General features: G+C 47.5%; 1 protein-coding gene across 5 annotated transcripts in view; it reads left to right on the plus strand.

Annotated features, from left to right (window-relative positions):
- Nucleotides 1-1,408: 1,408 nt before the first annotated feature.
- LOC147700662 (uncharacterized) overlaps nt 1,409-13,778 on the plus strand; it is a 334,569-nt gene continuing 322,199 nt past the window's right edge. For all 5 annotated transcript variants that reach the window (XM_086929722.1, XM_086929724.1, XM_086929725.1 and 2 more), the window contains exon 1: nt 1,409-2,704. In XM_086929722.1, the coding sequence (XP_086785848.1) occupies nt 1,540-2,704 (1,165 nt within the window). In that variant the 5' untranslated portion in view covers nt 1,409-1,539. The remainder of the gene's footprint in view (nt 2,705-13,778) is intronic.

The following is a 13,778-nucleotide window of genomic DNA, read 5'->3' on the forward strand; positions in this document are numbered from 1 at the left end:
GTGTTGCACAGATGAATACATCTCCTTCAGGAGGTCCATCATGGATTCATGGGGTAAGTCGTGAGAGGGTGACACCATGAGTTACCCGCACTGGGTGACACCAACCCTAGTGACACCACTGGCATACCCTGCCAACTTAGGGCCAACAAAGCGATACCAAAGGGGATGATGGGCGGAGCGTTTGAGCAAATCAAACACTCACCGTCAGTCAACTGATCTGGGTTTAATCGATCACCGTTCTTTAGCTCACTTCACCACCCCAGTTCAGACATGGCCATACGCAAATCAGTCTGACCCTGTGCCTCATGGGAACAGTCCAGCCTGAACTGCCAAGCCATGTCTTCCCTGGACCGGAAACAAGCATCCTGGGACCGGTTTCGGATTCATAATCCTCATCAGCCAGGCTATCTTGAATCCAGTGGCAGAGTGAGCAAGGGACTCACGTCTGAGCATACCCTGCCAAACTTAGGGCGAACAAAGCGAAACAAAAGGGGATGATGGACGGAGCGTTGGAGCAAATGAAACACTCACCCCCAGTCAACTGATTTGGGTTTAATCCATCACCGTTCTACCCAGTATGTGTGGACCTGGAAATCTGGGGTCTCACAGAATCCTCCTTGGGGATGCGGTCCTCGGTGACTTGCACTTTGATAACCTGTAATTTAAATTTCAGTTCACCAGACATATTTGCCAAGTGCTTTTGGAAAAACAAGCCTTTCTAAGAGCAGGCTCACACACACTCATCCACGTCCCTAGTGGCTTTCAAGTGGTTAGTTACCATCAGCACCCCCTATTTCCCTCTTAGTACCCAGGGAGATGGCTCCATGGGTCAGAAAAGCGTAAGTGGGTGCCCTGAGTGCCGTGCGCTGTGTCTACCGCAGACGTGATGGCGTCACTCCGACCCCATTCGTGGCCAGGGCAATGTGGCAGGATGTAGTAGTGGGGGCGTGTGAACGTCTGTCATGCTTAGCAGCCAGTACATGCACCTGTCAGCATCGTGCCCTCTCTGGGTCAGTGACTGCTCGCTTATCTCTGAGCAGCAGGCGTGTGAAGCTGCCTGTTTGCCGCCACCCGCTTTACTGTGGCCTCAAATCACAAAACGTACATAACCGTAGCATGTGGGGTTGGGTCGGATACAAACATCTGCAGAGGAACTTTTACTGGAGTTTCATATGAAAGTTTAATGGAACGTTGGTCCAATAAAACTTGCCACAATAAACAAGTGAGTTTACGCACATTTAAAATGCACTGGAAGGTATCGAGCCCGGAAGGGTATCTGGTCTGGAACTCCTGGAAGCGTTTGTGCCCTCTGGACTCCGCGCCTCTGTACGTGTGTCTGACAGTGGGAGCAATGAAGGGCTACTACGAAAGTGAAAGCACACTATCTCTGCTTCTGCTTACTCTAAGAGTCGGGAGGGGCTTCATTTTCCGAAGACAGCAGCGGAAAAGGAATAGGCGCACGGACATTTTGCGAGAATCTGATCAACGGACGATTTACGCCCAAGAGTCGCCGGTGCGCTCGGAGACCAGCCGGGAGTCATGTTCCGCTATCCAAGGGCTGTGGGTTGGGGGCGGCGGCTGTTTTCTAGCGTCGGTGAAGGGGTGAGAGATGAAAGGGAGACAGGGGTGACGGAAACCAAGGTAGACATAGGGGAGTTTGAAAGCAAGAGAGAGGTAACAGGCAGAGAAATGACAGGAACCGATGGGGTGATGACAGGCAAAGGGGTGACAGGACCCGAGGGGGTGATGACAGGCAAAGGGGTGACAGGACCCGAGGGGGTGATGACAGGCAAAGGGGTGACAGAAACCGAGGAGGGGATGACAGGCAAAGGGGTGACAGGACCCGAGGGGGTGATGACAGGCAAAGGGGTGACAGAAACCGAGGAGGGGATGACAGGCAAAGGGGTGACAGGACCCGAGGGGGTGATGACAGGCAAAGGGGTGACTGGACCCGAGGGGGGGGTGACAGGCGGAGGGATGATGGAGGAGGGCGTTGGAATGGTCCTATGGCCAGACTCCGATATTGATAAAGAAAAGCGTTTAAACAAATTGAAGAAAGAGTCGGAGGCCGAGCAGTGGGGGGTGGGCTTTAACATGCTAGCTGTGGCCCTCCTGGAGGTGGGCAAACCCCTCTGGGACCGCTCGTGCCCCATGGAGGAGAGGGCCAAGCTCTGGGAGGGGGTGCAGACGTGGGTCCTGGGCAGGCTGCTGGGCAGGGAGCCCCCATCTGACGACGATTGCACCTGGCTCCTGGAGGAGTTGGAGCCGGACCCCGAGGCGCAGGAGCCCCTGGGGTTCGAGATCAGGGCCCTCTCCGAGGCCCTGGGGGGGCTGCTGGCCAGCACGGCCCGCCTGGCCCCCGCCCCGGAGTGGAAAGGCCCCCGGATGCTGCTCCTGGTCGGACGGGGGCTGCACTGGGCCAGCTACACCTCGTTCACGGCCCGTGAGCGGGGGGAGCACAGGAGGCTGCACCAAGGCCTGGCCGACCTCAGCAGGAGGGTGTCCAAGGAGCTCTCTTCAGGGGCCCTCGGGGACCCCTGCGGCCTGGAGAAGGAGCTGGCGCAGCTGACGCACCAGTGCCAGCAGCAGACCAAGGAGGTGGTGGACAGGATCGAGTTCACCCTGGGCCGGAAGAGACCCGAGGCGAGGGCGCCCATCACACCTGCAGGACCCCAGCCGCCGGCCAGGAGGACCTCAAAGCCAGGTCTGGAGACACTTCATCCTCGGGGCTCCTTGGGGGGTCTGTTAAATGAACACTTTGAATCAGAGAATCATTCACAAAGCCGAAAAGTTTTCATGTTCTGTCTAGTTTATGGCGCACAGCATACACACTCGGGTAGATTTACAATGCCCTTGCGTCACTTTTCTCATGTTAAAAGTCACGCAAAAGTGGCGCAAGGGGCTTGTAAATTTTCCCTACTCGGGCAGAGTTACGAGTTCTGGCGCATCTCTGCAAATCAGCATGGATGCGCCAGACAAGATGCGCCACGCAATTCCCTCCCTGCGCCACCACAAATGCTTAGCATTTACAATGCAGCGCACTGTGGCGCAAGGAGAGGGCGATGCGTGTCGCATCCTGTGCCATAAGGGCGGCGCATAGCTGGAGTCGTGTTGCAAGCGCAACGCGGCTCCAGAAATGCTCAGGTGCGCCCTATGCCTAACATGCTGCGTCACTCCTTACGCCTGCTTTAAGCAGGCACAGAGTTTTGACGTAGCGTGGACGTAAAAGTGACTCAGTAAAATCTTGTAGATTTCACTGCGTCACTTTTAATAGGCATACCTGTGACAGAACGCCCACCCTGCGCTGGAACACCCACATGACACCTAACGCAAGTTTTGTGTGGCGCAGGGCTTTACAACATGACGCATCTCCCTAGATATGTCACGTAAATAAGGTGCATGATTTACGCCACCGCTGCGTCATAGAAGTGATGCAACGGCGGCGTAAATGTGGCGCATGGGGCTTGTAAATCTGCCCCTCAGACCAGCAAACCCACAAACATCTATTCCACAAAGTCCAGCAGGCATCAGTGAATACCGTCCAAAACCGATAAACAACCTTCTGCTGCAGAGCACATGTGCGTCAGAGGGCCCAAAGCTTTGGGGGAAAGTCCAATACCTGCCTTGATAAAAATAAGCCACCCGCTCCTAATGTTATGTTTTCTGTCTAGTGCTTTTCTCTAGTGGTCTTGACAGTTATGCAAACCAACCATGTTATTAGGTGTTGCCTACCAAAGCGCATGCGTTGTGCTGCGAGACATGGATTGTGTACCACTCAGTGTGTTGACCAATCAGCCACAGCAAACAATTGGTTGTTTTTCTTGTCACTCATTTGCAATATTTCCTTTGCTTAGCCCCCGTTGGCGTCCCTTCCTTTCTTGTGTTAGCTTCTCCTTGGACCGAGTACATGTGTTCTTTCTCATCTTTTTGCAACACACTTTCTTTAACGCCTTAACTGCAACGACAATTCCGCCGCTGTGCGGGCATTCTAATGAGTGGGTGGGGTTGCGTCGGCCGTTGGACGTTCGCAGCACCAGGGCGGTTGGCCGGGAGCATGGAACGGGTTAAAACCGTTTTTTGATTCTTGCCTGTCAAAGTTGGAATGTGGATTTGTATAGCGTGACTAATCTCTTGTGAGGGTGTCCATGTGGTGGAGCAGGCATGTAGGCGTAAGACTGAAGGTGTTGGATGTCAGCCCAATGAGTTAGTTGAAGAGCCATGTTGTCAGTTCCATGTGTATTTCAAAAAGTGAGGTGGAGCCCTGATGTGCTGAGGGAGGTTGTTACAGGTCTTAGTTGCGATGTAGGCGAATTCTATACATTCTGTTAATGTTTTATGGACGCGCTGCAGAGCCAGACTGGCCATAGCGCGCATCGGGTGTTTGCCCGTGAGGCTGGACTCAGACTCCACCTGGTGGGGTCTGAGCTCTGATAGCCACCAGGTGGAGTCTGAAGGAGAGTTATTGTTCCTGAAGATCAGCAATTCCTTCTTGTCAGAGTTGAGTTTCAGGCAGTATATCTCATCCAGCACGCAACATTGTTCATGCAGTTGGAAAAGTTGGATCTGGTGATGGTACTCTTGTTGGTTGGAGAAAGAATGCGCTGAGTGTCTTTGGTGTAGGATATAATGGAGATGCCTTGTGCCTGATGATGTTAGCAAGCGGTGTCATGTAGTTGTTGAACAGGGTTGAACTGAGCAATGAACCCTGGGGGAGTCTGCAGATCAGATTCTTGAGGTCCATTGTGTAGGGTGGTATCCTGCCTTGCTTTGTTCTTCCTGTGAGGAAGGTGCTTATCTAGTTGAGGGCTGGTCCTTGGGTTCCTTTGTCTTGCAATCTTCTAATGAGTGTGTGGTGGGAGACTGTATGGAAGGTGGCGGGTTGAGTAGGATGAGGGCTGTGGTTTCTCCAAGGGCCAGTATTGTGTAGAGGTCATCTGTTGTTGTGATGATTGCTGTATCTTTGCTGTGGTGGCTCCGTATACATGATTGGGTGTGGTCCAGTAGGTCACGGCATTCAATGTGGTTGGCGAGTTGTTTTTTGATGGCCTTCTTCATTACTTTGACTGAGTATGGTAACAGAGAGGTAGGTCGGAAGTTGTATAGCTAGCTGGAGTCAGCCGATGGATTTTTTGGGAGCGCATTGACAGCATGTTTCCAGTCTTCTGGAAAGGTGGTAGATTTGATGGACGTATTGATGTGGGTGAGGATGCTGCTGATTGGTTGTCTTCCAAAATGGTAGATCTGGTGGGGCATGGGTTTGTTGGGGACCATGAGTGTACCATTTTCTTGATTGCTGATGGATGTTATTCATAGTGCCATCCGTTCAGTCAGGTGTTTTCTTGGTGGGCAGCAGTCAGGTTGGAAATGAGATCTTTGGGGTCTGAGTGTTGTTCGAGGTTGCTGTAGATATTTTATATTTTGCTGGGGAAGAAGTTAGAAAACTTGCTACAGAGTTCCTGTGAAGGTGTGAAGGTATTGGCTGTGGCTTCTGTGGTGGTGACTTCATTGAAAACCGAGAAGATCTCTCTGCAGTTTGTCTCTATACTTTCGGTTCAGGCTCTTGTTTGGGTGTTTCTCAGGAGTTAATGGTAGCAGCAGAGTGCAGCCTTTTAGGTGGCTCTGGTGTCAAAATCATCGTTGGATCTTAATTTTGTTTCTAGTTGCTTACAGTGGCATTTAGATTCCTGGAGGTAGACTGTATACCACCTGCCTTGTTTGTTATTTCTTCTCTGTTGCTTTTGATCAACAATTTCTTGATTTCTCCCCTTCTTTTCAACCTCTATATTCACCCTCTTATCTCTTCCCTTCTTGAGCTGGGGGTCTCTGTGTATAACTACGCTGATGACCTCCAGCTCGTCTTTGATCTTTCCTCTTCTTCTCACTCTCTATCCTTTTTCCACTCCACCATGGTCTTTATTTCTGGGTGGATGAGCGCCAACCACCTCAAGCTCAATCCAGATAAGACTGAGCTTGTCCTGATTGGCGGCTCATCCAGCCCCTGGTCCCCTGCTTTCTGGCCTCCCATTCTTGGCCCCCCTCCCACCCCCGTTCCCTCTGTTAAAACTTTGGGCATCAAGGTCAGACAGGACCTGTCCATGCACGGCCAGGTCAGTGCCGTGGTGTCCTCATGTTTTCTTTCCCTCCGAATGATCCGGAAAATCTCCCGCTTCTTTTCTCTTGACTCCCTTAAAATCATTATTTCTGCCCTCATCACTTCCCGCCTTGATTATGGCAACAGCTTGTTCGCCGGCATTCCTGCCTATGAAACCCGCCGCTTACAAGCTATCCAGAATCAGGCTGCCCGTCTTATCTTTCACTTGCCCAAAACCCATCATATCACTCCCGTCCTTAAATCCCTTCACTGGTTGCCCATTTTGCAGAGATCTCTGTTCAAACTAGGGTGCCTTGTTTATCGGGCCCTTGATCACTCTGCACCGGCTTTCATCAATTCTTTGATTTCCCTTCACACCCCTGCCCGCACTCTCCGTTCATCATCTTCTGCCCTCCTCACTGTTCCCCGCTTTCACAAATCTCGCACTGGTGGAACCCGTTTTTCTGTTCTTGCTCCCCGGTTCTGGAACTCCCTTCCTCTTTCTATGCGTTCGATCCCTATCTTTTCACATTTCCGTAAAGCGCTGAAAACTTTTCTGTTTGCCCTGGCCTACCCCTGCTAAACCTCCTGGCCCTGTCTGTTCGGTTCTTTAGAGCTCCCAGCGCCAGGAAGCCGTTTTGGCCATCGTGCGCTCTACAAATATTTTGATTCATTCATTCATTCATTCATTTGTTGAAGTTGGTTATGTCCTTGTCGAGGTTGTTGGTGGTGATGGCTTTCTCCAATTTAAGGACTTTGAGCCAATACACCTCTGTTACTTTGCTCTGGCATGGTAGGTAGGTGCTGGTGGGTGTGTTGACTTGTGCTGTGGTGATTTGGAAGGGAATGATGGAGTAGTCAGTCCATGTGAGCGGTGAGGTGAAGTTGTAGGTGATGTTGTTGCAGGTGGCAAACACTGAGTCCAGAGTATGTCCTCTGGTGTACTATTGGAAGCTCACGAGTCCTCACCTGGCTTGTGAAGGCAGTCCTGACATATTAGCTTGTAAGCTACTGGGATGGCCTTGGCGATGTTGCGTGCCACAGCTGGGTTGAGCTAGGTTTCCATGAGGAAGTGGAGGTCCGACACTCTGTTGAGAATCATGCATTCAAGTGCTTGTTTATGTGTTTAGTGTGTTGTGAGACATTTACCCGTGTGGCTTACAAAGGTGTTGGTGCAAGGGGATTGTGTGCGGGTGTGGTGCTACAGGTGAATGTACAGTGGGTATATATGAAGGGTCCTTCTGTGGTGTGGTGTGGGGTGCAGTGTGACAGCAGTGGGTAGAACGATGGCCTGGGTCTAGCAAGCAGAAGATCCCTGCAGTGTAGTGGTGGGGGCTGACCGGACCAGGGTTTTGGCACTGGGCGAGGTCCAGGCATAGACTGGCTTTCCTTTAAGCGGCCACCATTAAGTAGCTCTTGGGGGTGGGGTGAGCAGGGCGAGGTAGCCAGGGTTTCTAGGATTTAGAAGAAGAGGCAGGAAGGTGAAGCCGGAAGTACATAAGGAGTTGGGTGAGGCGGGAGAAAGAAAACCGCAGGAGCAGGTAAAAGTGCGGAGGGAGTCTGAAGCGGAGAAAAGAGCGGGAAAAGGAAAGAAGCAGAAAAGAGGCCAAAACGAGAAAATTGCACAAAAAAGCAAGGTGCACAGAAGGGAAAAAGGCACAAAGAAAAACTGCAAAGAAATGAAGGGCGTGCAAAATGGACAGAGAGGCACTAAAGTGAGAAGGGTGCAAAAGCGAAGGAAAGCTGTAAAAGAGAGAAGAAAACACAAAAGAGAGAGAGGCCCTAAACTAGAGAAGGGCACAAAAGGGAATGAGAGCAGAAAACAGGCTCGAGAGTGAGAGAGGCAGAGAGCAAAGCTGAGTGCGAGAGAGGGGGCTGCAGAGAGGGTGAGGCATGAGTCTCTAGGCACAAGGCAGGGTCCAAAAGGCCTAGACTGGTTGGAGGTTGAGTGCGGGTTGGACCTAGGCACCTGCTGGACGATCCTTCCCGTCATCGCTTGTTCTCCCATTGTCAGTTTAACTTGCTCTGTTGCTGCTGTTTCCCTCATTTTGCCTCACCGGGAACCTGTTAATCAGAGGATTCTAATGGATTCAGTCTGATCTGTGTTTGTAGGATAAAGCTGTGAATTATCGGGGAAATACAGTTATTGCTGGGAGGGTTCGAGCACCGCTCTTCGGGCCCCAGGTCATCCCATCCTTTTTCATTATCACTCAAAGCCAACCAGTCTTGCTAGTACGTGTGACTACCCTGACACGGGCTTGTCTATAATCTTTCAAACCTGCACAATTAAGTGACAAGTAAACAACAGCAACATTCCTGTTAACACTGTGGCTACTAAGCCCCAATAATGATAAGCCCTTTTTTGGCTATTTGGACTACCGCATAAGTAGTACCCCGTTAGTGGCATTCCTCGGTTGCTTCAAAAATGTCCTAACAGCCTTACTCCTAATTTTAGCCAAGATACAAATCACTGTTATGCATTGGGGAAGACAACCCTCCCCTCTGACCAAGTGATGGATGTAGGCGCTGTGTATCACCTGGAAAAGTTGAATAATTATTGGGATCTTATGCCTCCTACATCGCGGCACAAAGAAATATGGGGCACACTTGTGACATTCCTGGCTCTCCGTGAACCCCAGACTACAAGAGGCCCCTGGCTGGTGTTGCTGAGACTCTGGGCCATAACTGAAGGGATCATTGAGGTTTACCGAAAAAAAAACAGCAGTTGCAATGCAATAGGACACGCATTTACGCAAGACCTATTGCATTGGAAACGGTAGTGCTGTCAGGCGAAAAAACAAGGGTGCCAGGGCTCGGGTTCAATTCAAAACAGCTTTTTATTTAGCAGCTGTGTACCTTCTTTTTGCAGATTTCGAAGGTTTGTATTTTCATTCAAACATTTTCAAAATTTTAAGAATATTTACATTTTGTACAAACAACAGAGGATTTAAACATTCCGTAAACAGTTGAAACAATACAAACATAAGTCATAAGTGCAATACTTTGTAAAACGACAAATTATAACATTCATTTATAGTTACACTTTAACTATTTAAACTGGAAAGCAAACTCAATTTGGTACACCTAAACTTGTTTTGGTACTAGTCCTTACGACCGAGCGTGCAGGGTTAATGGGACTAGACACATTGGGCCTTGTGACTTTGGAAAAATCGCCCTATGTTCGTGTGCAAACCCTTAAGATTTAGGTTGCCTTTGAAACAGCCGAACAGCCGACGCGTTTCCAAACCCTTTGTTCAGTTTATAGGGTTCTTCCTCAGGGCTGAGCTGTGGACCTGTGGTGTAAGATTGGGGGACATTTAGTATCTCCTTTTCTTAGGTTTGTTTAACCAACATATTACATGAATAAAACATGGGGGTAGAGTTTTACCTCTTCTCACGTTGATGTTCACTGTGGTTTTTGGACACAGGGCATCTGATTATCCTTCGTTATCACCATTGCCTAAACGATGAAGTAAAGGATGGTGTTCTTATGAGTTTTTTATCTTGAGACGCATGTTTTCACATTTTATGTTCTTATTTAAACTATGCCAGCACTTACTTGTTGTGTGTTTCAGATTGCTCACTAGGTTGAGTTATCCGTTTGTGAAAATCTTTTTAAGTTCTGCGATGCTTGGTTCTGTTGGAATGAAGATTTAAATCAGTCCATGTGTGACAATGACTAAATGTTTGTTACGCAGTCTAAAGCTGTGGGACTTACTTATGTGTGACGTGGTGAAGGTCTGGTGTGCGGCTCCACTTTCTTTTGTTTGTTACTTGTTGTCCTCCTACCGGTTGGAGATTCTATGAATTTAAAACACAGAGAAGGCGACCATTCAGTATATTTTTGGGTGCGGTTGTGGTATTGCTTAACTATGGTCCGGTACGTTTGTTCCGAACTTCTTACCTCTGGCGCTAGTTCTCTAGTGTATATCAGAAAGCTCCGTGTGGCCGCATGACAGTAGTTCAGTTCGCTGCGAGTCGAATGTGATTCCCAACGTCTCAGCGGAACTTGTTTTCCTTTTAAATACTCTGCTAAGCATCATGGGACTTGTAGTTTTCTATGTCTTACAGTGTTTTGTGGAACTTGGATTCCACAAAGCTGAATAGAGTTATGTTTTGAGCAGTGACTGGCACTATGTCTTACAGGAAAGTGTATGTTCACAGGGTGGTTTAGCAGAGGGCTCAGTAATTCGATCGTTGTAATTCAGACATTTCGTTCAACCCGTCCACCACACAGTTAAATTTGAGGATTAGGTAGGCTTCTTTTTTCAGCAACATGGCATCTATGTTTCCCCCTCTGAGAGGGACTTTCATTGCTTACAGTACTGTCCATTTAAAGTCTGTCTCAGTGTGTTGTTTTTCAACAAAGTGTTGTACCATAGGGGCAGTCAACACTTTGTGTCTGATTCTGGATCTGTGTTGTGCTACTCGCTGATTTACTCTTTGGGTAGTTTTCCCAATGTACAGCTTAGGACACGGGCACATAATTGCATATATTACATTGCTTGTTTTGCAATTAGAGAATTCTTTGTGTGTCCATTTCATTGTGTTGAATTGAAATTCCTCCCCTTCCATTGTGCTGGGGCAGGACACGCACGAGCCACACTTGTGGTGACCTCTTATTGGTGGTAACTTCCATAGCGTGCGCAAGTCTGCTTTGGCTTGGCTTGCTCCCAGGTCAGCTCTTACAATGTATTGTGCAATACTTTTGGTTTTCTTTAGAGCAAACAATGGTTTCTCCATTGGGACTTCCGAATTCGTGATCAAGTGCCAATTTTTTAAGATTATTGATTTCAGTTTGTTTGTGTATGGCCCAAATGTTGTGACACAGACTGGCCTTTCAAGGGGTTTGGTCTCTTTCTTTTTCAATAGTTCTTCTCGTGGCGTGTACCAAGCCCGTGTGGTTGAATGTTTCAATAATTTCGAGGGGTAACCTCTTTTACTTAATTGGTCACTGAGTATTTGGGAGTGTGTTATGAAGTCTTCCTTTCGAGAACAGTTACGTCGAATTCTCAACATTTGTCCATACGGTAAATTAGATTTTAAACTTTTGGGGTGGTAACTTGCGTAATGCAAGATTGTATTTTTGTCCGTGTTTTTGCGATGTAAGGTAGTCGTCAATTTGTTTTCATTGGGAAAAACTACTACGTCAAGGAAGGTAAGAGATGTTCTGCTGTGTGTTATTGTGAATTTTATGTCTGGGTGTCTGGTGTTGAGCCACTGATGGAATTGGGCAAGCATTTCTTCAGACCCTTTCCATTGACACCAGATATCATCTATGAAATGATACCATGTTGTTATGTTCTGTTTGAATGGGTTCATGTAGTAGATGAAGCGCTCCTCATACAGGGCCATGAAGAGGACCACCATTTCCGGGGCATAAGGACACCCCATGGCGGTCCCCTCCACCTGCACGTAGAACGCATCCATGAACCGAAAATAGTTTCTTTTGAGGGCTATCCTCGCTAAGTCAATGATAAAGTCCGTAGGGACTCTTTGTGGTCGGGGGTGTGTGTCCAAGTAGTACTCCATTGCTTCCAATCCCTCCTCCTGAGGGATTTGGGTGTATAGAGAGGTGACATCGAAGGATACCATCAGTTCTTGAGTGTCATCGAATGGAACCCCTTCAACCTTGTTAATAAAGTCCGTGGTATCTTTGAGGTACGATGTCACTTCAGGCAAGAAAGGTTTTAGGAACACATCCACATACTTGGCCAGTGGTTCTAATAATGAATCACACCCGGAGACAATGGGTCTTCCGGGTGGTTCAGTCAAGTTCTTATGTATTTTCGGTAGAAGATAAATGACTGGACGCGTGGGCTTTTTTTGTCAAGATATTCAAATTCCTTTGTTCCTAGTATCCCCTTGTCACGACCGTCTATGATTTTTGTCTGAATTACAGCTTTTATTTGTGAAGTTGGATCTTCTTTTACTTCTCTGTACCACTCAGTGTTCTTGATTTGACTATTGGCTTCTGCGATGTATTTATCCCTGGCCCAGACCACCAGTGCGCCCCCCCTTGTCAGCGGGTTTTACCACTATCGAATCATCATTGCGAAGATTGTTCAATGCTGTTTGTTGCTCTCTAGTGATGTTCCTCTTCAGAAACATCTTTTTTTGACCCAACTGTGTGATGGAGGATAGAACGATCTGTTCAAAGGCTATTATTTCCTATGGTATTGTGTACATTGGGGGAATGAATGTGGATTTATTGGAAAGATTCGAGGGTTCTGCTACTCTAGTGTCCTCTCTATTGTGGAAAAATGCCTTTAGTCTCAGTTTACGACAGAATTCTAGTGCTTCTATTTTCAGATTCGTTAAGTCAGTGTTAGTTGTTGGCACAAACGTTAGACCTAATTCTAGAACAGATTTTTCGTGTACGGTTAGTTCTTTGTTCGATATGTTCACAATGGAGGTGAGGTTTACGTCTTGTACTGGGTTCTTCGTGTTCTCATTTCCCACGGTTGGGGCTGTGGTTTGAATCTGACTCTGCCTCTGCCTTCGCCCTTCTCTAAAAAAGGATTATTACGTTTGGATGGGCCCTCCCTTGGGTCTAAGTCACTCGCAGATTCTGATGATGAACTCTCAGAAAAAGTTACAAATCTGTTTTTGGACCTCCCTTGGTATTGTGATAGCGCTCGTCGGGATTCTATTTGGGTGTAGTAGTCCTCTTTTAAGTAAGGGTAAACTGATTCAATTTTAAAGGCCTTAACGTCTTTGTCAAATTTGTTGGACCTAAAGTTGATGGTGTTATCTCTGAATGTTGCGATTTCCTTATCAATTTTTTCGAGTAGAGCTTTTGCTTCTGTCACTGTGTGGTTATCTTCTATCGCCTTGATTAGTGCCTCGATTTCTTCCTGTTCTTTTTGGCAAATTCTCTTAGCCGTTTCTACTGTGTGGACCATAAGGTCTCTGCTACATTTCGTCGCTATATAGCTAAAGCCCTTTTTGTATACTGGGTCCTTAGTGAACACCACCGGTACGTTTTTCACTTGAAGGCCCCAAGGGATGGTACCTGCCTTGAGGTGTTCAAATAAGAAATGCCCGTGTAGTTCTGTGCGTGTATGTTTTTTGTGCAATCTTAGTAGCTTGTCACTTTCATTTTGTTGTTGTGCGTTTGTGCTGAGTTTGATTGAGGAGAATGGAGAAGGTCCCGAAATTAAATTTTTAATGTGGTCCTCAGAAAAGGAAAGTGTTTCCTCCTCTGACATGTTCCAACAGGTTATGTTCTATAACCCGTTGTCCAGATTACTGGGATGTTGTTTTGGCTTATTGCCGAAAACCCGCGCAGGCTTTGCCTTCTCTTTAGACTTTTAACACTGGGGGGGGTTTGTCCTACGGGTCCTGGCTGGACAATGTACGTTATATCAAAAAACAAGGGTGCCAGGGCTCGGGTTCAATTCACAACAGCTTTTTATTTAGCAGCTGTGTACCTTCTTTTTGCAGATTTCGAAGGTTTGTATTTTCATTCAAACATTTTCAAAATTTCAAGAATATTTACATTTTGTACAAACAACAGAGGATTTAAACATTCCTTAAACAGTTGAAACAATACAAACATAAGTCATAAGTGCAATACTTTGTAAAACGACAAATTATAACATTCATTTATAGTTACACTTTAACTATTTAAACTGGAAAGCAAACTCAATTTGGTACACCTAAACTTGTTTTGGTACTAGTCCTT

Source organism: Lissotriton vulgaris, chromosome 7 (genome assembly GCF_964263255.1).
Source record: "Lissotriton vulgaris chromosome 7, aLisVul1.2, whole genome shotgun sequence".
NCBI lineage: Eukaryota > Metazoa > Chordata > Amphibia > Caudata > Salamandridae > Lissotriton > Lissotriton vulgaris.